Consider the following 25,125-nt stretch of genomic DNA (forward strand, 5'->3'; position numbering starts at 1 on the left):
AAAACTAAGGACCCTCCTTGGTAGTCTACTACTGACTAGTAGTATTAACAGGAAAATCTCTTCATCTCCTTGAAGTTGTGTTTCCACATTCATAAATAACTATGATGCTATTCTTAGTACTAGATTTGAGGGTTACTATGGGCAACAAATTAAGTCAACCAATACACTTTCAAATTCTGAATTAATGAACCATTATTAAACTATTACAGCTTTATGTAATTTCAATGTTATAATTTTAACTTCAATGTTGTATTATTAACATTGTCGCACTAAGTTGGAAACTCAATTCCATTATTTGCTTATCAATTAATGATAATATTTAATAAGAAATAGCATGGGAACAGACTTGAGGTCAGCTTGCAGCCTAGTGGAAACTCAAGGGCAAAGATTAAAAATATAGAATCCAAAGATACAAAGGAGGAGGTCAGCAATGGATCAATACATCAACCTGAGTGATTTTCTTTCATATGTATCTCAAAAGATAGAATCTATGGGTATTAAAATGATATTGAGATTTGGAAGAACTGCCTTCCAGATGTCTGAGTGGGTTTAAAAAGTTCACTAAGGTTCATGTACGTGTTAAATCCAGGTAATTTCTGTCTGTTCATTTTGAGGAGATATTATACTGAATAGAAAGTAAGAACTTAATCCTTTATGTATGAGAGCAGGCAATGAAAACGAAAATGAAACAGAAGCAAATAAAGAATATGCCATATATTTTTGTTATAAAATATTAATATATATTATGCATTATTATTTTCTACAGAATTGATTTTAATCATTACAGTGGATGAATAAATTTTGAAACAAAGCTATGTTAGTCTTAAAGTGATATTTTCAATCACTACTTTACTTATGTAAGTGTAACCCCTCTGTACATCACTTTGGTAATGAAATTAAAAAATTATAAAAGTATAAAAAAGGGAAAAGTGAATTTCCTCTTTGAGGTAAACTACACACAATATTTAAGTGTCCTATAAAATCACTCCAGAGGGGAAAACTACCTGTCAAATAATTTTTATTACTAGATCAAGAAATACAGTTATATAACTCTTGCATGTTGTAAAAGAAACATAATAGTAGTAAATAGTTAAAAAGTTACACTAATATTTACCTTTAGTGGAAGAGTTATATTTTTCTTGTTCTTCAATGAATTAAATGCACATAATGATGGAAACAAAAGAAAGAAATCAGCAAATTTATAGTTAGACATGGAAATATGAATTAACACAATGGTATGAGTAGTAAAATGCATAACACATAAAGTGACATGATAAACTGCAATGACCAGCCATGGGGGTGTCTCAAATATGGTACTAAAATCAATCAAAGAAAAAAAAGTGAATACAGAAAGATAAAGATTTAAAATAAAATGAAAATACTGGGTAAAATATGCTTAACATTTAAAGAGTTTTTTCTTAGTATTTTTCTCATATTTTAAGAATTATACATTTTAGCACCATTTTCACTAAAACATTTCAAGTTAATACCCCCTGTAGTTTTATATTGTAAATACATTAAAATCATGCACAATATTCATAAAACTTTTGCCATGAAAAATGGAATTCTGTACAAGTTGAAATAAAATAACTTCAATAAATAAATTCCATTTTTACTAAGAACAGTACACAATTTATTTGCCCCATGGAAACTATCCTGTAACATTTTCTATATGAAAAATGCTTTTAAATTTCTGTATTTTTTCTTCCTTGTCATATTAATTTTATTAAAGTATTCCATACTAAAATTACTTTGTTTTGCATATCTTATTTCTTAGACATTTCATAAAGCTTTTTCTCGACTCAAGTTAGCATAGTATTCATTGAAGTATCAGGGCCTCCCTAGAGAATTTTGAAGATGACTACTCTTAAGGGTTTTAGGCAGTATAATTAATAAGCAACTATAATGTTCACAATTAATATGCATACCACTGTTAGTTTGTAAATGATCTTTCAATACTTCTTTAGAAGACATCCAAGTAAGCACAAAAAAAGTCACTGATATGTTTTGAAACAACACACATTCTTATGCAATCAATGGCCTTCAGCCTTGTTCTATATAAGTGCTAAGGTAAAATACAGTGTTGAAATACAGCCAAAGAAATTCCATAAGTCTTTGCTTTCATCTTTCACTATTGTGAGAGTTACTTAAGTTACAAACTACTACTCTTCAACTACTTTTGTCTCAAAATCTTTATTATAGCAATTTATTTCTTTATTGTAGCAATTATATTCCAACATGACCAGATGTCATACAGAAAACAGGCTAGCATTTCCTACTTGAAAAAGAAACTTCAAAGTACTTTTTCAAAAATTAATAAATAAACTGAAAGAAATGTTTATTACCATATCTTGTTTCTCTTTTTTTTATCGTGTGTGCTGGTTCTGGGGCTTGAACTCAGGGCCTGGGTATGTTCCTGAGCTTTGATGGTCAAGGTTATTGCTCTACACTAGAGCCACAGCTCTACTTCTGGAATTTTGGTGTTTATTTGGAGATAAGCATCTCACAGACTTTCTTGCTAAGGTTAGCTTTCAACCATGGCTTTGAATGAGGGTTCTCATGTCTCAGCCTTCTAAGTAGCTAGAATTACAGGTGTGAACCACTAGCACCCATCTAACATATCTTTCTCTATGCTAGCCTTTGAAACAGGAGGTATTGCTTTTATGGTACAAAGATAACATTGTCGACTCCCTTTACAAGAAAAACAAATTGTCATACAACCTAAAACAATAATGCAGAGAACTGTTTGCAGAAACTTTATGAACAAAATTATTTTATAAACTATATTAAGAAGTTTTACCACTAGGAAGCTAAACCATCAGAAATATATGCTCTTACCAACTGGTTGTTTAACAAATCTATTAATAAATAAAGTTTTAGAACTCATGAAACCACCCTGTATTAAAAACAAAACAGAAAAGACCAAAAGGAATTCAAGGATACTAGAGGATTAATGAATTACAAGCAAACTGCAGTCAACATTAAACCTCACGTAAGAAAGAATTAACATTTAGGAAATGCATTTGAAAGAAAAAAATAATATAATGCTGTAACTTTAAGAAAAGTCAAATCCATTGTGAGTAGACTAAGATAAACATGAAGGAGAAAACCCATGAATCACATTAGCAGTTTCCCCTTGAAAACGTATTTTATAAGAAGATAATGTAGACAGTCAGATCATCTACAAGAAGTTCCACACATACATTAACATCATAAGGTAACCATATCTATTACACTTATAGAAGAACATCTAGGCACATGCTTGTCACCAGTTTTTTAAAGCTTTATCTCCATGACTTTTAAGACCATATACATCAAGAAGGGCAAATGACCCAAAGGACTTCCTAGTATATTTGTGATATTAAGTATCGAAATAATTCCACCAATGTCACTCTCTTCTTCCACCTCAACTTCAATCCTTACAAATTGATTATTTCTCTGAAAGATAACTGTAAATACGAATACCATGAACAGCAATACTGAGATTACAGAGGAACACGAGATTTTTAAAAAGCCAATATACAATCCAACTGATTTCACATGAACAATTCTTATTTCTGCAGCAGTAACAGAACTAGAGTCTCTCAATGTGTAAGAATTATATTAATAAACTTATACACTTGGAACTCGTATAGCATTTTACTTGCAACTGGAGGAAATGCAAAGAATTTTGGGCTAGCAACTTTTTGAATATCAATGTGATTAGTGACACTGAAAATATAAGTAAACACCAAATTTTGAAGTTTTTCAGTTGTGCAACAGGAGTTCATGAGTAACTTAAAAAAGTTTTTATTTCTAAATAAATTTTGTCCAGCTTATACATAGAATTTAACTATCATTAATTTTAAATCATCTTCTCAAAATATTCCCAGAAAATAGAATATCCATTAAACACACTGAATGGATAATTCTAATACATTAACTATTATTGCAGAAAAAACCCAAGAGCTTCACAAAAACACATTTTCTTGATTGCATGAATTATTTTACAGCAACTGTGAAAACTAAAGCATGATATATCAACCGAAAGTAAGATTTAAAAAAAATACAAACTCAGAATTTACAACACCAGCCCTACTTACTAAGTTGATTCTTCTAAAAACCTACACAGTGTTCTATAATCGAATATTCTGCAAGGCACATTATGTCATGTAAGTCTGTGAAACAATGTTTTTCTTTTCTCAGAAACTTAACAATTCTGATACATTTGATATAACACTTCAATTAAGTGACTATGTACCCAGCACCCTCCACATGGTATAGAATATACACTACTTCAGTAATAAGTAACTCTTGAAAACTATTCAAAATTTAAATTTTTAGTTGTCCCATAGGGATGAAAAATTTCAAATTTCAATATGTGCTTTAAATAAATCTCCCTTGCATTTATAATAAAACCTCCAATTAGAAAATATTTCAGTAGTTTTACATCTCAAGTAAGGACCATGTGTCTAAAAAATACTAAGAATAAGTCCTGAGACATTGAGCACATAAAAAATACTACTTTCACCTGGTACTCAAATCATTTAGTTCAAGTAGTTTCGAATTCAGTTTCAGATCTCTCTCTCTCTCTCTCTCTCTCTCTCTTTCTCTCTCTCTCTCTCTCTCACAGACACACAAATTTTCTTCTACCTAAAATAAAACAATGCATACTTCCTTAAAATGATTATTGACTAATGACATCCAAATTTATATTCACTTTTCATGTAAAAATGTAAGATATCACCAATCAAGTGAAAAACTTTAAAATCTAGTAATACATTCAATATGACTGTATTTAAGTTTAGAAGTTTGAAAAATAGTGTGCATGAAGTCTTTTAATATCCACAAAATCAAACTGTCCTAATGTTTTTAAGTTTTTAATCTTCTACCTTTAAATCTTTGAAACTGCCTGTGGGGATTCCTCCATCCTGTGAAAGAACCATTTACTCAGCAAAAATTAGCATATACTACAAATCACCAAAACCACGTTATGGATAAAGTTCTAAAAGGGTTCATTGTTTTTAGGACCCATCAAACTACATATAATCAAAACACTATTTGTTTAATAAAAAAGAGTATCAAAGGGGGAGGTTCTCCACACCAAGAGTTTTGGACTAGGATGTGTCTCTGTGGGATACCTTGTTCTATACTGCCGCTCCTCACCGGCACCTGTGGAAGCTGTCTTCCCCTCCGGCTGCCCAGGCCGCTGTCTGTTGGGGGAGATTGGCTGGAACTTCCTTGTCTTTGCATTCTGCAGACAAAAAGCAGAGAAGGGGGCTGAAATTCCAATACAACCTGACCGTGATCTTTTTCTTCTTCCTGTTACTACTACAATAGGCATAAAAGTAACTGAGCCATTGGATGGAAACTCAAATATTTTCATAGATGTCAAAGGTATGTTACAAAAAAGGAACTAGAGTTGACATATACTGTCATGTACTGCTCTGCAGAATGAACTGGGCTGAATCAGACCCAGTTCTTATTAGTTTTCGATGAAGTCCTATTTATTAGACAAATTAATTCTTTCTGTGAGTGATCAACCAAATATATTTAATCACAGCCTTTTGGTTTTAAAAAGACAAAAAGAAAATTAGTGATGAAAGGCTGTTGCCTGAATGGACTACTACTGAATTGCTACATGCTTTAGACTGCTTATAATTAATGGGAAATTCTTGCTGTAAATCCTTTATTTTTAAGTAGGAAAAAACCTTGAAAAAGTATTTAAGAAAACCCTGGGCACATGCTATGAGATACACTGATGTGGCAATTGAAATTACAAATGAAAATTTGAGAAGCATGCAGACATGTTTCCCTGTCCAGAATTAAATTGACTTGCTGGCTTTCAATTGTTTTATTTTATGACCTCCAATTTTTTTAAGTGAAAAACTTTAAAATACACTAAGATTTTATGAACACGTAAAGGTTACCTTTTTAAATTCCTCTTAACACTTTTCAAAGCAAATACATATTAAATTCCGAGTCATTTGTCATAAAGAATTCCACATATCTGATAAATTATATATGGATATGCCACAAACAAATGAAAGCACATAACACGGGTAAGTTTGCTTTTCAATGGTAGTTAATTGGCAGGAGCTATAGAATATGGCCAGCACAGTGAAGAGAGATGCAAGTAATTGAAGATGAAGGAGAGGTTTAAGTACCACAAAGAGAGGATTCAAACTATGGGTCAAAAAAATGAGTGAAAGCTTGGAGTGCTCAGGAAGGTACAACACCACACCAACACCCGGAGCAGGACATGAATGCTGGCTGGACACTGAATAGCAACCTTGTCAGAAGTGGAGAAGGTGGCGCCGAGCCTCCGGGGGGAAGGTGGTGCATAGAACACATAGTTCTGACACTAGAGTGCTCACTCGATCTGGAGCGAGCGGGATGTTTTCCCCTAATGACTGCTTGACCAGTTGCTCTTGGGGCTGCGTATCCCCTTCTAGAAAGACATGGTGGGAGAACCCTAAAACATTAGGGCCAAAAAAGATCTTCAGTCAGCAAGTTCAAATTCAATTTATACCAACACATATGTCCAAGGAAAAGCTAATTAGTCTGTACAAGATTGTGATTTTTTTCCCCCAAGAACCAGAAGACAATCCATCACACAATTATTGAAATGGAGTTCCAATCAATGTCAATGTCTTGTAGTTTTTTAAGAGGGCAGATCTAGGTTTCTCTATTGTAATAAACCCTTTATGATTTCTCTGAGGGTAGAGACTTCTGTCTTTTTTCTTTCAACTGTTGTTGCTGAGCTCTCTCTGGTACCTAAAATATACCTGTACAGATAGCAGGAGCTTAATGATGTCAGGCTGACCAAATGAGTGAGTGAAATTACAACAGTAAGTAAAGGGCTATGTCAAGGACTGGCCTTCAAGAGGAAATAAAACACAGAACGATGAGTATGTTTTTTACAGTGCTCGTAAGTTACTTTGCAACCATTAAATTTATGGCAGGAGGACACTTTTTGAGATTACTAAAGCAAAAATAATTTTATACAACTCACTGAGTGGAAATGGCTGATATGTGAGTAAGTCACAGATTCTCATATGCACTGAAAAGGTATTTGCTAAAATATCAGCAATTATCTTCATGGTGTTTAAAATTATGATGAAGACATTTTTTAAACTAAAGATTTTAACTGGCAAGTTGAATTTAGATCGCTTTGTACAAATACCTAAAATAATTTTAAAAATTAAAAATAAATAAATAAATAAATAAAAACCAACTTTTGGAGCCAGGCTCTGGTAGCTCATGCCTGTAATCCTATTCAAGAGGCTGAGACCTGAGGATAGTGGTTAGAAACCAGTCCAGGCACACAAACTCAAGAAACTCTTTGTCTAATTAACCAACAAAGAGCAGGAGGCATGGCTCAATTAGTAGAGCACTAGCCTTGAGCAAGAGCTGTGGCCTGAGTTCAGGATCCAGCATTGATATAAACTAACCAGCAAACTAACAAATATGTGTATACTTATTTAAGACAGTTTCATACTTTTATATTGTTATCATTTTCAGTATAAACAAACAATTCAAATACCAAGTATTATGCTTTCAGAAAGAATGAGGTATCATCTCCCTCTTTGGAAGAAACGATGTGAAATGTGTTTATTGCATGGTTTTGTTCATGAGAACAACATATAAATAATAATCACCAAAAGAGTATTAATGAACAATTTATTGAGCTTACATTTATATTGAAAAATCTTCCTTTTCAGTAAATTAATTTCCACAGAGACATGATTTTGACTCATATCTCTGAGTCAATAGATATCTCTGAGAAAATGTTAAGCTGTCCATAGCAAAGAGGTACGGCTTAGGTCTTTAGTAATAGTGTATTTTCTCTTCTGGAGCCATGGCTTAACGGTTTATCAGTCTCTGTTGTCATACCCTGCAAACCTATCACCTCCATTTCCAAAGAAAAATGAAAACAAACAGACAATATTCACTGTACTGTTCATTCATTCTGAATTGGCTTTCACATGATCTTAAGTGTATAAAATTGATATGGGAAGGATTATGAAGAAGCAATTTTATTTTCAGTGATAAAGGAAATGAGAAGCAACTTATCCAAAATACACGTTCTGAATGAGGTTTGAAATTTCTACCCTATAATTTTCACCCTAGTACTGTGAAATTTCATAATCATTGCAATTTTACTAAAATTTCCTGCATTATCAATGACATTTTTAAACCCAGAAAGGACAACTTGAATATGACCTGAAATGTCACTAATTAGGTTGACTTTATGTGGTACTCAACTGAATGGTAAAGGTATAAAAAGTAACTTAAGGAGTTGATCAGTAGGTTTTCGGGTGAATATTGTACAGCACCAGAGTACTTGACTTAGTGTTCAAGCTGCTGAACCACAAAGAGGCTTCTAGAACCGAAAATAACCTATTGTGATCAAGATCAATCATTTAGCACAAGTTCTGCTTTTCCCATTGGTAAGGAAAAGGTTCTGACATTAGCCAATCTGTGGTGAGCACAAGAAGCCCAGACCAAGAAGCAAAGGAACAACACTTTCCCTATGTAAGGCAGAATTGTGGCTACAGGCTGAATTCTACAAACATGAATGAAGTAGGGAGATAATGCGCACTTTGATGAGAGAGGAGAAACAATGGAGACAGAGATAGTTTAGTTTGGAAAAGAGAATTAAGAAAATCTGTGGCCTGGAAATGAAAACCTAAGAGAATCCAGGATACTGAGGTTTTTTTCTTTTTACTAAAATGAGATGTGCTAAGAATGTAAGGATGTAAAAACAAGGGAAGAGACTTGAAGGGATCATGTTAGAGAAAGAAGAGGAGAATAAATGATGGAAGAGAAACAATTACTCTTAACTGATCATCAAAATTTGTATATGTCTCTGATTGTAAGTCTCTGATCATGAAAGTATGTATATATACTTCCTCAATGATGTAGTCTCAATCCTGGGATGTTATAATTATTATTGTTTTAGAAATATGAGGCTAGGGTCATAGATTTGTCAAAAATCAGAGATAACATGTAGATCCACACAGGTCTGTCTAATTCTAACATTAAACTGATGAGATGAGACGTTTCTTTGACATGAAGTACAAAACTGTAATTTCACATCTCAGGATAAACAATCTTTTAACACAAAACATAAATACATGTAAGTATTGAATTATTTGGCAGAACTCAACAGAACAATTCTGACAATTTGGAAAATGAATATATGAAGAGAGCCTTGAAGGAGAACTCAGCCTGTTGTATTTATATATGTATGTGAACACTCCAGCTCAACATTTCCAAATGCTTCATATTAACCATTGAGTTCAATCCCACCTTATTTCTTCATCTAAGAGTAGTGTCTCAACCTGAACGATAATGCTCACTAGAGCCTTGCCATTTTAGTCAACTCCATGGGTACAAATAGCTTTATAGTTAATTGCTTCTAGTGAAGCCAAGAAATACATTCTGGAGCTTTATTTAAGACTAGCTAAAGAATGGGCAGGGCAGGCATCATCAGTGGCTTACGCCTATAATCTTAGCTACTTAGGAGGCTGAGATCTGAGGATCACAGTTCAAAGCCAGCCCAGGCAGTAAAGTCCACAAGACTCTTATCTCCAATAAACCACCAGAAAACTGGAAGTGCTGCTGTGGCTCAAGTGGTAGAGCACTAGCTTTGAGCTGAAGAGCTGAGGGACAGTGCCCAGGCCCAGAGTTCAAGCTGCACAAGCGCCAAAAAAAAAAAAAAATGGGACAGGTATGCAGTGGTACACATGGTCATCAAATGATTCCTCCAGGGATGAAAACCTTCATAAGCTCATTCTAATAGCAAACAGTACACGATAAAAAGTGCACCTTCAAACAATTCCAAATCATAGTCTAAACAGAGTATGTCACAGACTGCAGAGTTTAAGTTCTACAAGAGGAAGAGTTGCTAGAATGGAAATGATGCTAGCAGGGCTTATAGCTGAATTTTACATAAAGGAAAAAGCTAAGTGCTTTATCTGAGTGAGGACATTCCAAAGGAAGGACCACTTTAGTTGGCCAGGCACAGAAGATAGAAATCAGTTCTTGCCTGTCCATTATCTCCAACTGCCCATCATATCTTTTATAACATTTTCATCCAAGGCTATTCTTGTGAAGCTACATTTGATAAGACCAACAAAACGCATCTAAACATCATGATCATTTCCTGTGCATTTGCAAGAGCTAATACATAATTGGAAGGGGAGTTGTTAATTCACAATGATCAAGAATCAATGTGCAGATCATGGATGTACACAAGTGTCTGCCTAGCAGATGTGAGGTCCTGGGCTTCATCCCCAGCATCACTAAATCAAAATCAATGTATGTAGAATTTGTATTGTGAATTCACTTCATTTTAAGCTAGCCATCAATTTAAAGTATCTTCTGGAGAAATCAGAGCTAAAGTAACATAGAAAATCCAAGTCAATTCTTCTTGTATATCTACCTATTCAACAATTCACTTAAAAAAATCTAGGCATGAGTTTTCTACTCCAATAAGAGTCAATGAAGAACTGTAATTATAACCAAACAAATCTACCCATATGAAAGATAACAGTTTTCTATTTCTGTTAGCTGGTTTGCATTAAAGAATATGAAAGATGAAACATAATCGGTGTTGTTTCATATATCTGTTAGAACTATTCATCTATTCATCCATTCATTTCCTTACTGATTCATTTCTTTACTCAATGTTCAACTCCTTTGTGTATTATTTTTAAGTACTCTGGATCATTATTATAGTATAAATTACACTCTCCAAACTTTTCTAAATAGTCAATATATCCATGGACCACTTTCCATGAGTAAATTTCATCTCACATCCCTTAGCTTCCTTCTCAGATCCTTTCCAGATCTCTATTTACTGGAAAGTTTTCATTTTTGCCTCTAAGTTGTTCCTAACCTTAATACATCCTTAATACATACCTTGCACATATTTCTAAATGAAATGAATCACTGAAATGAATCACTGAATTGTACAGATTCCATGTCAGCCAAGCCTACTATAGTCTAACTGGTGTCTTCCATCTACTCCTGAATCTTTGGATCCACCTTCCAAAATGCCACCCAAGTTTTAAATCTGATCATCCATGAACCATGGTTAAAGCATATCAATGACTCATAAAGATACTGAGATTTTTTAACACAGTTTTAACATGCCAGAGTCTTGTTATTCATTTTTTTTCAGGTTGTCTCCATTTTATTTTCAACCCTTTGTCCCATCCCTTGATTTCTATTCTCCATTCCAAAAACTGGTGCACTTTCTCCAAACTCAAGAAAGTATTTCAAATCTATTCCCCCCCCCTCCCCTCTTTCTCTCCCTCCCTTTCCTCTCCCTCCCTTCTTCCCTCCCTTCCCCCTCTCTCTTTTTCTTGCTGGGGGGGGGGGGGGGCGTTCCTGGGACTTTTACTAAGGACCTAGGTGCTGTCTTGAGCTTTCTTACTCACGAATAGCACTAAACTACTTGTGCCACTCCTCTTCCAATTTTTTTGGGTGGCTGATTAGAGATAAGTCTTAAGGAATTTCCTGTCTGGGCTGGCTTTGATCCACAAACCTCAGATCTTCTCAGCCTCCTGAGTAACTAGGATTACAGGCATGAGCCAGTGGTGCCAATGGTATTCAAACCTTAAAGAATTTTCTTACATTGGTCTTGTTCATGAAACACTCTACTCCTCACATTTGCTTTCACATGTGCATTTAGATTAGTAAAACTAATTTATGAAACATTTTATCATTTCTTTTAATCTTACTCATTTCTATATTTTCAATGTACTTTTTCATAACTCTGTAGCATCTATGATACATGAATACACTGATTCACTTGCATCTGTGTCCTCACACGTTCGCCACAATTTTAAGATAAAAGACAATCACTATACAGTACTTGAACCACTTAGATGTTTTCCTATGCATAAAAAAATCTCATTATATTGCACCTAAAATACTCCAAAGCTTTATGGAATTGGATGAACTGTAAACAAATGTTCAGTAATTCCTTATAATTTTTATGCAATCTCAGTATATATGTGTACTTGCAAAACACAAGAAACACACTACCCATTTGTAAATAAGAGATTTGCTTAGATGACATTCAGATGGACCATTGAACCTCAGATATTTGTATATTCTATTGAAAGTATTTCACATAATCTGAGAAACAGAGTATTAGTTCCTAAAATGTATAGTAAAACCAGTATTGTTTTAATCCTTATTAGTCATCCCAATGACCAAAGAAGAGAAAATTACAAGTGCTCTTTAAACTTAATATGTATGAAGAACAATGGAAAGGGTGACATTGATAGAGACACACTATGCTCATATACGACATGCTGAACTGAAAGCCCTCTGCATAACTAAAAATAATAAAATAAAGTAACTTAATATTTAATAGCTCCCTTCCACATTCTTCAATTACACTATTCCCACAAAAGAGTAGAACTCTTTACAAGAACTCCTTTGAACATCACAAGGTGGAATTCAGAGGTGGTCACATCAAATGGGAGTGAGAGTACCCTGAGGACCCTAAGAAAACAGAAGATGGCAGACAGTACACCCCCACGCCTACCTTTCCGCATCAGAGCCAGTGCCTTTCCTAGTCTGTTTTGGGATGCTAGATCTTTCAGACTTTCTGGAGTGCCTGTGAAATGAAATGTTAAATACAAAATATATGATGAATAAAACTACAGTAACATCATCCAGAGGTTTAAAACATGACACATGAAAAATGACAACCATCTTATCTAAATGGTTTGGTCAGTCAGTATTTTTCAAAATAAAAAAATGAAATAAACTAAAACATTCAAATTAAATATCAAAATTGCTGCAAGGCAGACACAAGTTGCCAAGCGGAGACATAAACAACTGACATTTCATTTGTCTAAACAAGTACATCTACAGCCTGGAACTAATGTGGACCTCCGCTGGGCAACTTTGCCTCCCTGCTGAGAACATAAATTGGATGGCAAAATAGAATAATGATAAATGTGAAGATAAGGTGAAGGTAATGACTTAGGTGAAGGTAATGACTTAGGTACAGAAAAACCACATGAGGTATAGTGCTCTTTTACTTTTAAAGGTTGAACCTTGGTGTTACACAGGTTTATTTTTCCACCACAAAATATTATTAAGGCAAGCGAAGAAAAATATCATAATACAAAATACTGATGTAAATATAACTACTTACATCAACAAGACCATTTTTTAAGTAGTCAGAAAGAAGCCTTGATAATCATGTGCCATTTTATCGTAGTTTCGTTTTTGTGCTGGGTCTTGTGGTTTGAACTCCAGGCTTGGGCACTGTCCTTGAGCTTTTTTGCTCAAGGCTAGTACTCTATCATTTAAGCCACTGCTCCACTTCAGACTCTCCAGTGGTTAATTTGAGGTAAGACTCTCATGGACTTTCCTGCCTGGGCTGGCTTTGGAGGATGATCCTGAGATCTTAGCCTCCTGATTGGCTAGGATTACAGTTATGAGCCACTGTCTTCAGAATTTCAGGTGCTATTTTAGAAAGCTATTCATGCGTTATGAAGCAAAGAAAAGGTCCCCAATTTACTGTATTTTGTTATTTTTTTTTGTTGGGTAATTTTGTTGTTGTTGTTGTTGTTGTTGTGTGTGTGTGCACTGTACCACTTCAGCCACTTCTGGCCTTTTGGGAGTAACTGGACATGAGTCTTAACAGACTTTTGAGCCTGAAGTAGCTTTGATCATCCTCAGATCTCAGCTTCCTGAGTAGCAAGGATTGCAGGTATACTCCCACTGTTTCGGTTTCCAATTTAGTTACCAACAGTATGTATGTATATATGTATTTTTATATATATGTATATGTACACACACATATACATACATATGCTCAACATTTAGAATCTGAAATGCATCATCACATTGCAATATATATATGACAGCTTAATATTTAAGGTGCATAGCATAATGCTATAATATACATACACAGTAAAATGATTATGGCAGTTGAATAAATGAATATACTCATCACATATAAAACTACTATGTATTTGAAATAAACCATTCTAAATATGATACTCTAGAGATCAATATTTTAAAAACAATTAAAGAAATCATAGAAATGTGTATTTTTGGACTGCCCTCTGAATCTCTATAATTTATGCATATTTTCTTTCCTGAATGTCCACTGTCCAATAATATTGAGACAAATATATTTATGACAATCAGACAACTTAATTTAGTATCCTGTATTATGTCAGGGCCTGTTCCAAATTAGAAATCCATATCAATAGCTGGGAGGCTCAGGCCTATAATTCAAGCTACTCATGAGACTTAGGTCTGAGGATTTGTGTGTTCAAAGCCAGACTGGGCAGGAAAGTTGGCTAGATCTTTATCTACAAATAACCACCAAAAAAATGGAAGTGGAGCTGTGTCTCAAGTGGTAGAGTGCTCACTTTGATCAAAAGAGTGAAATGACATCTGCTCACACCCTCAGTTCAAGCCCCAGGACAGCAGTAAATTTAAAAAACGTCAAGTAAGAGTGTAAGATGAAAGACCCTGAGTTAAGCCCCAGTACTGTTCAAGCCTAAATATCAGCAAAAAGAAGGAGGAGACGGAGGGAGGAGAAAGAAGAGGGAGGGAGGAGAAAGAAGAAAAAGGATAAAGAGGATGGGGGGGTATTTTACTAGTAGAAGACAAAAATTAAACAACAAGAACAATTTCACACCAGTACATTACATATTGTGAAAGAAGGTGATCAATCCAAACAACAAAAATGTAACCAGAGCAAGGGGCTGGGATGTAGGGGAGATAGGGTTAAGGTCAGGGGCAGATTGCAATTTCATTTAGTGGTGTCAATGAAGAACCAGAAAGGGTCAAATTTAGCAAAACTTAAGTGAAGAGAGCCATGTATGTTTCTAGTGACAGAATGTTCCCAACAATGAGACAGCAGGTGGGTTGGCACGGGCAGTTGTGTGCCTAGTATGTTTAAGGAATCAGGAGAAGGTAAGGAGGACTGAGTTGAGAGTGCTGAATCAGATGGGAAGATCTATGCAGACAGGGAAGAGAGGAGGCATAGAACAAGACAAGCTTTCCTACAAACTACAACCAGGGCACAAGGTCATAGGCATCTTTCAGAACTCACCTGCTTCTCTTCCTAACTCTAGTAATTTCTATGTTTCCAGACTCAACTGAGATGTCACTTCGTCTATGAAGTCTAAAAACCTTCTTCTTCCCTCATCTCCTAAGACTTCATGGATTCATATACAACACTGGTGATGACAATAGAAATCATATCTAACCTTCATAAAGACTTCTGTCTGTGCTAGGAGGACATCTTGGACTTGTTTTAGCTCATCCACTCTAACCAATACAACGAAGATAGTACAGTTTGTCCTTTAAGAATATGGAGACTGATGAAAGGAGTGATATTGATCAAAATGCATTATTACTCATAAACTGACACATTAAATTGATACCTCTTTGTATGACTACTTAAAAATAAAATTTAAAAAGTATAAGGAGACCGAGACTTGGAGAAATTAACTACTTTGCTCTGACACACATACTCATTAACTGTCAAGCCAGGAGGTGTGCTGAGTCTTGAATTTCAATGGCAGTATCACATGAGATCTTTGGTATGAATGAAATGTAGTAGCCATGAATTCTAGAGGCAAACTGGATATATCATCTCTGTTTCTGGCTACTGAGTGACTTTATGCAACTTACTTAACCTTGCTGTGCCTCATTTTCCCCTACATGATCTGCAGGGTAATAACACCACCAACTCACATATTTCCTAATTTTAAATGCTTCACTGGTACTTAGTATTTATAGTCTAGTATTTGTAGTTTTGTAGTACTACACAAAATCTGATCTGTTAGAAGTTTCAGCATTACTTAGAATCAGTAAGTAGTGTTATGAAGGTATTTTTATTTTTAAGTACTTTTACAAAGGGATTTCAATTCAACATGTCAACTTGTATCAGTTTTTGAGTACAATGCATCTTGGTCAATGAAAATTTTTGTCATTCTCCTCTATCTCTTACAACTCTATAGAGATAATTATTTTTAAATAATAATAATAATACATATTTGATCATGAATACAAAGAATCTTATTCATCTATAAGGGTCTACTCACAGCCAATACTACTTAATACAGAATTTCTTGCAACTTTGCACATCTGCCCTTTTAATTTTTATTTTGAACTTTCCAGTCAAGATATACTTATTTTTTTTCTCTACAGATGCCATCAGAACTTAATTTTACTATGATATTTCTAAAGGTTTAGATGTGGCTCAAGTAGTAGAGCTCCAGCCTTCAGTAAAAGAGACAAGTAAGAGTGCAGACCCAGTACCAGTAAACACACACACACACACACACACACACACACACACACTCATACACACACACAATCTTTCTTAAGATTTCTATAAAGAAAATGTCACTGTAATTCTGTAACCTCTAAATAATTTTAAACTAATTGAAATTCTTTAATCATATTTAATCCTCCAATAGAACTAATGTGTATTGCATTGAACTGGTGGATTGCTTTGGGCAGTATTGCCATTTTCACAATGTTAATTATTCTAGGAGCATGAAACGTCTTCAATTTCTTTTTCCAAATTTGTAGTTTTCACAACAGAGGTCATTCCTTCACATCTTTGTTTAAGTTAATTCCTAGGTATCTTTTTTTGAGGCTATTACAAATGGGTTGTTTCCTGATTTGAGTCTCAATCTTCTTATTGGCATACAGAAAAGCTACTGAGAACAATGGAACAGAATAGAAGACTGAGAAATGAACCCACAGACCTATCACCATCTAATATTTGCTAAGGAAGACAAAAACATAGGTTGGAAGAAAGACAGTCTCTTCAACAAATGGTGCTAGCAAAACTGGCTAGCCAGATGCAGAAAACTGAAACTAGATCCTTATATATCACCTTGCACCTGAATGGATCAAAGACCTCAATGTAAGTCCAGATACCATGAAAATATTACAGGAAGGGGAGAGGAAACACTAGAGGTCCTAGGCACAAGTCAAAACTTCCTTAAAGATCCATAGTCACAACAAATCTAAGAAATACTGAATAAATAGAATTGTGTCAAACTTAAAAGTTTCTGTGTGGTAAAGGACAGAGCTAATAAGCTAAATAGTAAGCCCACAAGATGGGAGAAGAGTTTTACTAGCTATCCACGGGACAAAGGACTACTATACTTAGAGCTCAAAAAAATCAAACCCTTACAAAGTAAACCCTCAAAGAAACAACAACACACTTAATAAATGGATTAATGGCTTAAAGAGAGATTTCTCAGAAGATGAAGTAAAAATGACCCTTAGGCACAGGAAGAATTGCTCATCAGAACAACACTGAGGTTCTACCTCACCCCAATTAGAATGATCAATAGCAAGAAAACTAGCAATAACAAATACTGGCAGGGATGTGGCCAAAAGGGAACTCTATAGACACTGTTGGTAGGGATATAAGATTGTTCAACCATTCTGGAAAGCAGTGTGAAGGTTCCTTAAAAAAACTAGAGCTTCCTTATGACCCAGCAATTCTACTTCTGAGCATTTATCCAAAAGATCACAAACCAGGATACAGTAAAGCTACCAGCACAACCATATTTATTCCAGCACTATTTACCATAGCTATTGTATGAAACCAACCCATATGTCCCTCAATGGACAATGGTATTTTTACCATTTACCATTGTAAAAGAGTAGAAAAAATTGGAAAAAAAATACTGAGTGAAGTAAGTCAGGCCCAGAGAGACATAAATTGCATGCTTCCCCTAATTTGTGGTAGTTAAAATGTGCCTATAAATCTACAAGGAAACACACTGAGTGGTAAGCAAGGGATTACAAATGAATTGACTGAAATAGAATAGACTCTATGGAGAGCACAAATAACAATTATTCAAAAGACAAAGTCAAAGTCCCCCCCCCCAAAATAAGTTCCAGGACATGGGTACTTGAAAGAGAAAAGCCAAGGAGAGAAGGGTAGATGAATGGGGGGAGAGGAGAAGGGAAAAGAATCCAGGCAAGAATTATTGCATACTACACAGAATTAAGAAATGTAAGGGGGGCTGGGAAGGTGGCTCAGTGGTAGAGCACTTGCCTTGCATGCATGAGGCCCTGGGTTCAATTCCTCAGCACCACATAAGCAAAAAGAAAAAAGCCAGAAGTGGTGCTGTGGCTCAAGTGGTAGAGCGCTAGCCTTGAGCTGAAGAACTGAGGGACAGCGCCCAAGCTCAGAGTTCAGGCCCCATGCCCGGACCCAAAAAAAAAAAAAAAAAGAAATATAAGGGAAGGAGTGGGTCAAAGGGTTGTGAAAGTGGTGACAAAGATCAAGATGCATGGTTCATATAAACTGCTTTTTTAAATGGCAAAAAGTCAATGCATGAGTAATAATAATAATTCAATAAGGGAAAGAGTAGGTTGCTAGGGGCGGGTAAGTATGTTGAAAGGGGTAAGTTGAAAGGGATCATGACACACTGTGTTCATAATCTGCTTTGGTGAATGGCAACTCCTTTGTACAACTATTTAAAGATAATAAAAATATTAAAAATAAGCCAGGCGCCGGTGGCTCATGTCTATAATCCTAGCTACTCAGGAGGCTGAGATCTGAGGGTCGAAGTTCAAAGCCAACCTGGGCAGGAAAGTCCATGAAATCCTTATCTCCAATAAACCACCAGAAAACTGGATGTGGTGCTGTAGCTCAAGTGGTAGAGCTCTAGCCTTGAGCTGAAGAGCTGAGGGACAGTGCTCAGGCCCAGAGTTCAAGGCCCACAAGCGACAAAAAAAAAAAAAAAATCAAAAATAATATAAATTAAAATAAAACACATTTCTTTTGTTAAAAAGAACTACCTTGGGAGGGGAAAAGCTATGAGGGAATAAAGGAGGGAGTGACACTGTTCAAATGGAAATGTACTCATTACCTGACTTACTTAACTGTAAACCTTCTGTACATCTCCTTTACAATAAAAATTTTTGTCCCATTCTTAAGGAAGTAGAAAGACTTGGAAAAAATTACACTAAGCAAAATAAGCCAGACACACAGAAACACAGGCTGCATGGTTTCCTCATTTGTAATTATTAGAATGTGCCTATAAATCTGCAAGTAAACCAGATGGTTAGCACAAAACAAATAATTACACTTGGACATGATAAATTTAACATCAGTCTAAACATTCACACAGTGAGAACGAAGGAGGATAGTCTTAGGAGAAGATCACAAGGGCTCAATAGTTATGTGCATTGGTCATATAAAATGATGCTTATTGAAATGAACTTGAAGAAATGGAAGGAAGAGATTTTTAATTGCACTGTTTGTGGTTCTTTTTATTTCTTTCCTTTTTTCTTAGGTTTATTCTCTTCTGGCCCTATTTTTGATTTCTGTACTCTGTCTTGCACGTAAGTTTATCTGATTTGGGGATGGGAAGGGGAAGCACAGAAACAGTGGGACAAAGGGTGAACCAATTCAGCAGTGATCCTCACTAGACACTATGTTGGAAATGAACTATACAACTTAGTCGGGGAAGGAAGTCAAGAGGTAAAACTGGTTGAGGATGAGGGAGGAAGTGACACTGTTCTAAAGGAAATTCATTTATTACCTGACTTATGTAACTCTAGCCTCTCAGTACATCACTTTTACAATAAAATTTAAAATTTTTTTAAAAAGAGCTAAATAGTAAAAAATAATAATAATAATAAATTCAAAATCACTAATAAGAATGCTTCACTTAAAAAATAGCTCCAAGCCGGGCGCTGGTGGCTCACGCCAAGCTACACAGGAGGCTGAGATCTGAGGATCGCAGTTCAAAGCCAGCCCAGGCAGGAAAGTCCGTGAGACTCCAATCTACATTAAACTACTAGAAAACTGGAAGTGGTGCTGTGGCTCAAGTGGTAGAGTGCTCGCCTTGAGCTGAAGTGCTCAGAGGCAGCGCCCAAGCCCAGAGTTCAAGCCCCATGACTGACAAAAAAAAAAAAAAGTTCCAAGTTGAACTAGGTAATGATAATCATAAGAGTAACATACATTACCATTTCATACCTAGATGAATGCCTACATCCTGGCCACCAAATTCAGAAGCTTGATAGTTCAAAGTTGTATGTACTGTTTTGTGGATAGCTATTCAGAATAGCCATTTAGAAAATATTTGGTTAATGTTTTAGCCATTGGTTGATTTAGTCATTTGATAAATTTCAGGTTATAAGTGGATCTACACTTTATGAAGATCCCAAGAAATATATAGAGATGCGAGTTCATAAAAGTGATTTTATGTATTAAAATAATTCCACTTACACAGATATACTTTATTAATGCCATGATGATGTTAAGAAGCCCTGATGTATTTAGTAACAAAACTGCAAGAAACTTTCACACTTTGAAGATTAGAATTATTCCCCTAGGGAGCTAGTACCAAATACTTTTTCTCTTTTTCCTTAGCAAATATTAATTATACAAGAGGCTTCATTGAAATATTTCCATCCATGCATATAATGTACTTTGATTAAATATTCTCTTCAATTACTGTATTTTTGTGTGTGTGCTGGTACTGAGGATTAAACTCAGGGCCTGGGTACTCCCTGTGAGCTACTATGCTGAGGGCCAGCATTCTAGCACTTGTGCCACAACTCCACTTTGGCCTTTTGGTAGTTAATTGAAGATAAGAGTCTCATGGACTTTCCTGCCTGGTTTGGCTTCAAACCACACCCTCAGATCTCAGCCTCCTGAGTAACAAAGATTATAGGCACAAGCCACCAGCATCTGACCAATTAGTGTATTTTTATTATTGTTTAAAAATAGTTTCCAAAATATTATTCTTGTATACAAACCTATGTAATTTGATACTTTGTAAAACAATAAAATCAATATTGTCAAGAATGCTAATGACAAGCCAGGCTAAGGTGGCTCAAGCCTGTAATCCTAATCCTAGTGAATCAGGATGCTGAGATCTGTGGATATAGTTCAAAGCCAGCCCAGGCAGCAAACCTGTGAGACCTATCTCCAAATAACTACCAATAAAGCTGGAAGTAGAACTGTGGCTCAAGTGTAGATCTCTAGCCTTGACCAATAAAAGCTTAGGGACAGGGGCTAGGAAGGTGGCTCAGTGGTAGAGTGCTTGCCTTGCATGCATGAGGCCCTAGGTTCGATTCCTCGGCGCCACATAAGCAGAAAAAGCCAGAAGTGCTGCTGTGTCTCAAGTGGTAGATTGCTAGCCTTTAGCTGAAGAGCTGAGGGACAGCGTGCAGGCCCAGAGTTCAGGCCTCCCACAACCAGCAAAAAAATAATAAATAAAAAAAGGGAAAAGCTCAGGGACAGCACTCAGGCCCCAAGTTCAAGCCACAGGACCCCCACTACCACACACACACACACACACACACACACACACACACACACACACTATCACAAATATAACCACACTGCGTTTTTCTCACTGCCAGTGTCCTGGGACAAAGGGAGCCCCTGTTCCAAAGTCCTAATAAATATTCACTCTACCTACCCTGATGCTATCTCACTTAGAATAGTAGGGATTTCTGAGTGAGAAGTAGAGCTAGTAACAGGTACAGTGCTTGTGTTCACTATGCTTTGTCAAGTGAGTGACATGGCTACTTCCAAATTCACCATTAGTTAATAATTTCTCATTTTGATGGCATCTTTTATTCTTGCTGATGAATGAAAGCTGATTGTCTATTATTTTCTATTCTCTACAACAATGAAATTGTAGTTTCAAGCTATTTAAGATTTATTATTTTCTGGTTTAATGTAGGATTTATTTATAAATAAGTCATTATAAAAACTATATACAATATTTTGTATTTAGTAAATACATGAAATATATATTATGCTGATTATTACCTACCACATAAATCACCTAGAATACATATGTGCATATTAGAATGTATTTCTAGTTAATAATCAGCATAGAACTTATTAATAATATATATTTATAATTAACAATATAATTAATTCATATACCATATACCATCAGGTGAAGCTAATGACATCTTACGTATACTAAGAACTGAAACTATTATCAATTTCTATATTGTTCAATGAAAGCTCAGATAAACCTGTGTTTACATTCATTACAAAGACTATTTTATTTAATTGTGTAATACTTGTTTTGTTTCAGAATAAATTCAAAACTTCTCAGAATTACCTTTCCTAAAAGAACTTCTAAGTTCCTTCATCAAGACCTTGTTATACTAAATCAGAATTTTAATTAGCCATTGTTCACTGTACACAGTAGGGACACAATAGATCCTTACTGTAAACATTAGTAGCAATGTAGACTTACATTATTATTTAACTTCCACAGTGATGTTCTATTCTTATTTGAAATGACTTTATCCCTGTTAATAAATTTTAGACTGGAGATTTCACTAATTCTTCTAATCCTAGAAATCTTACACTATTATTAATTTTGTAGCAGAAGGAATTAAGGAATGTTGAATTCCAAATGCATGTTATATTAAATGATTAATATGAATTAAAATATGCTCAAAATCTTGAAGTTTGTTGTCTTTCCCAATATTGGTAAATGACATTAATTTTTCTTAATTATGAAGTCTAGTTTTTCTATCAAGTAGAAATTCTGGAGATATTCTAATTATGTAAAAAGAGAAAATAAATTATATCACTCTTTACCAGGCTACAACTACTGTCGAGAACAAAGAGCTGGCCAAGTACTGGTGTCTCATGCCTATATTCCTAGCTACTCAGAAGACTAAGATCTGAGGATCAAGGTTCAAAGCTAGCCTGAGTAGGAAAGACTGTGAAACTTTTATTTCCAATTAACCACCAAAAAAAAAAAAAAAAAAGGAAAAACAGAAGCGGAATTATGGCTCAAGTGGTCAAGTGCTAGTCTTGAGCAAATAAACTCAGGAACAGTGCATAGGCCCTGTTCAGGACTGGTGCAAAGGAAACAAGCAAAAAAAGAGCCTTCATGCTTATCCAAGGAGTTATCAGGTATCTGGTTGTTCAGATACTGCATCTACTTATTTAATAAATGTTACCAGTCTCTGATAGAATGTGTGTGTGTGTGTGTGTGTGTGTGTGTGTGTGTGTGTGTGTGTGTGTGTGTGTGTGTGTGTGTGTGTGTGTGTGTGTGTGTGTACTAGAGTTTGAACTCAGGCCTTTGCTCTCTCACTTGGCTTTTATGCTCAAAGCTGATGCTCTACCACTTGAGCCACGCTTACACTTCTGGCTTTTTGCTGATTTATTGGAGATAGGAATCTCTCAGATTTTTCTGTCCATGCTGGCTTGGGACTACAATCCTCAGATCTCAGTCTCTGAAGTAGCTAAGATTACAGGTGTAAGTCACCAACAACCACTGTTTGATGGCATTTCTGCTGACGAAAAGGATCTCTGATGCCCCAAACTTTTTGTTACCACACAGAAAAAATACTGTAAGGACTATGTATGAAAAAATAATAAAATGGGAGAATTAAATGACTGAAAACTAAGAATATTATAGCCCTGGAGCATAGATGTTGTGACACTTCTTAGAGCTTGTATAAAATATATTCAAAGCACTGACTGTTCTCTACAACCTACCTTGCAGAATGTCCCTAGATGACAACATTTGGTTTAAAAACACAATATACGTAAAGTATATGAGAATCAAGTACTCTGCATTAATACCATTTTTAACCCCAAAGCCTAAATGGTATCTTGAAAACAGACTCACACAGCAGCAAAGGTAACTGAGATTAAGCTCTCAGATGTAATCAGTCTGCTCTGGCAGACTTTAATACACTTTAAAGCACCTGAGAATTTTCGTGTAATCTAATATAATCAAGAATCTATGGATAAATACCTTTCTGGAAATTCAAAACACTGTAATGAATGCTTCCGAGAAGAGAACTTTTCACTGATCTTGACTTTATTGATCTTAAATGACACCACTTCCTATGCTGCTCGCCTTTTAGTAAATATTCTGAGGTGCTTTAAAAGAGGTGGAATTACTGGTAGAGCTCCATATTTCACTCTTGTTTCTGGAAGAAAGCATGTCTTAACCATCGTTCCTTTCAAACATCCTTCACTTGGTGTCCTATGAGCCTCTAGAAGCCACTTGTCCATAAGGAGGTGACTAGTACCTGTCATTCTCCGGAGATGCGTGCTGGATTTGAATCCTGGGGCTAGGAGGTCGTCTCCTATCTAGGGAGGGGGACCATCTACCCCTGTTTGCCCAGTGAACAAGACAGGAAAAAACAGGACATTTAGTAACTTCTAAAATAAAATACATGGAACAATAGGACTGGAATTAGGCCCCTGAAAGGCAAAGTGTTCAATTTTGCTCTACAATTTCATCTTTTACTTTCACAAATTTAGAAACACAATTATAATATACAGGAAATTTAGGCTTAGAGCCTTACAAATGGATAGAGAAAATATGTGTGAAGATGAGTGGAATCTACGAAATGTAACAGGTTTTTTTTAAGATGCTCATTTATACATGTCTATACAAATATAAATGTGAATGTAACTAATATTAATGCTTAAATAATTCACTTCTTGTTTGGTGCCTGTACTGAGGCTTGAACTCAGGGCCTTCTGTTTTTCCTTGGCTTTTTTCTGTTCAAGGTTGGTTATCTACTACTTGAGCAGCTCAAGCTGTACATAGCTCCACTTACAGCTTTGCTGGTCAGCAGAAGAGTCTGCCTTTTCTGCCCAGGATGGCTTTGAAGCACTATCTTCAGATCTCAACCTCCTGACTTGCTAAGATTACAGGTGTGAGCCATCACAAGAGAAATTTCACTTTTATTCGAACACAACCACTCTAATAAACCTCTAATGTGTACTTGATGCAGGTTCTGAAATTATTGGTGTCAAGAAGAGGGGTATACATTTAATAATAAGGAAGATAGAGCTAGAGGATATAGAAATGTTCTTGATAATATGAAGAAGTAATTTCTACCTAAAAATACCAGTGTAGTCTTAACAACTTTCATACCATTTTTGGTTTCGGTATTGTTTCGTTTTGTTTTGCTTGTGGTAGAAACCTTCATTACAAAACGTTCACTAATGACTTAAAATTAAGAATATAGACAGATACAGAAAATTAGCATGAAGTGTTAAATGTTCTGTTAATCTTCATTTACTTAAGTGTCTGCCAGTTGCTTTAACAGCTGTTTCTTATTTTAACATTCACAATTATATTCTGTGTGTGTGTG

The 25,125-nt window shown here is 35.4% G+C and overlaps 1 protein-coding gene across 6 annotated transcripts in view; it reads right to left on the minus strand.

Moving 5' to 3' along the window:
* Positions 1-25,125, minus strand: part of Rims1 (regulating synaptic membrane exocytosis 1) — a 504,676-nt gene that overhangs the window by 106,920 nt on the left and 372,631 nt on the right. For 2 of the 6 annotated variants that reach the window (XM_042687077.1, XM_042687078.1), the window contains 4 exons: positions 24,049-24,132; positions 12,548-12,619; positions 6,272-6,454; positions 5,121-5,233 (listed from right to left, as the gene is read on the minus strand). In XM_042687077.1, coding sequence (XP_042543011.1) covers positions 5,121-5,233; positions 6,272-6,454; positions 12,548-12,619; positions 24,049-24,132 — 452 coding nt within the window. The remainder of the gene's footprint in view (positions 1-5,120; positions 5,234-6,271; positions 6,455-12,547; positions 12,620-24,048; positions 24,133-25,125) is intronic. The other 4 variants (XM_042687082.1, XM_042687081.1, XM_042687079.1 and 1 more) reach the window with 3 other exon arrangements.

Source organism: Dipodomys spectabilis, unplaced genomic scaffold (genome assembly GCF_019054845.1).
Source record: "Dipodomys spectabilis isolate Male_0828 unplaced genomic scaffold, ASM1905484v1 ptg000102l, whole genome shotgun sequence".
NCBI lineage: Eukaryota > Metazoa > Chordata > Mammalia > Rodentia > Heteromyidae > Dipodomys > Dipodomys spectabilis.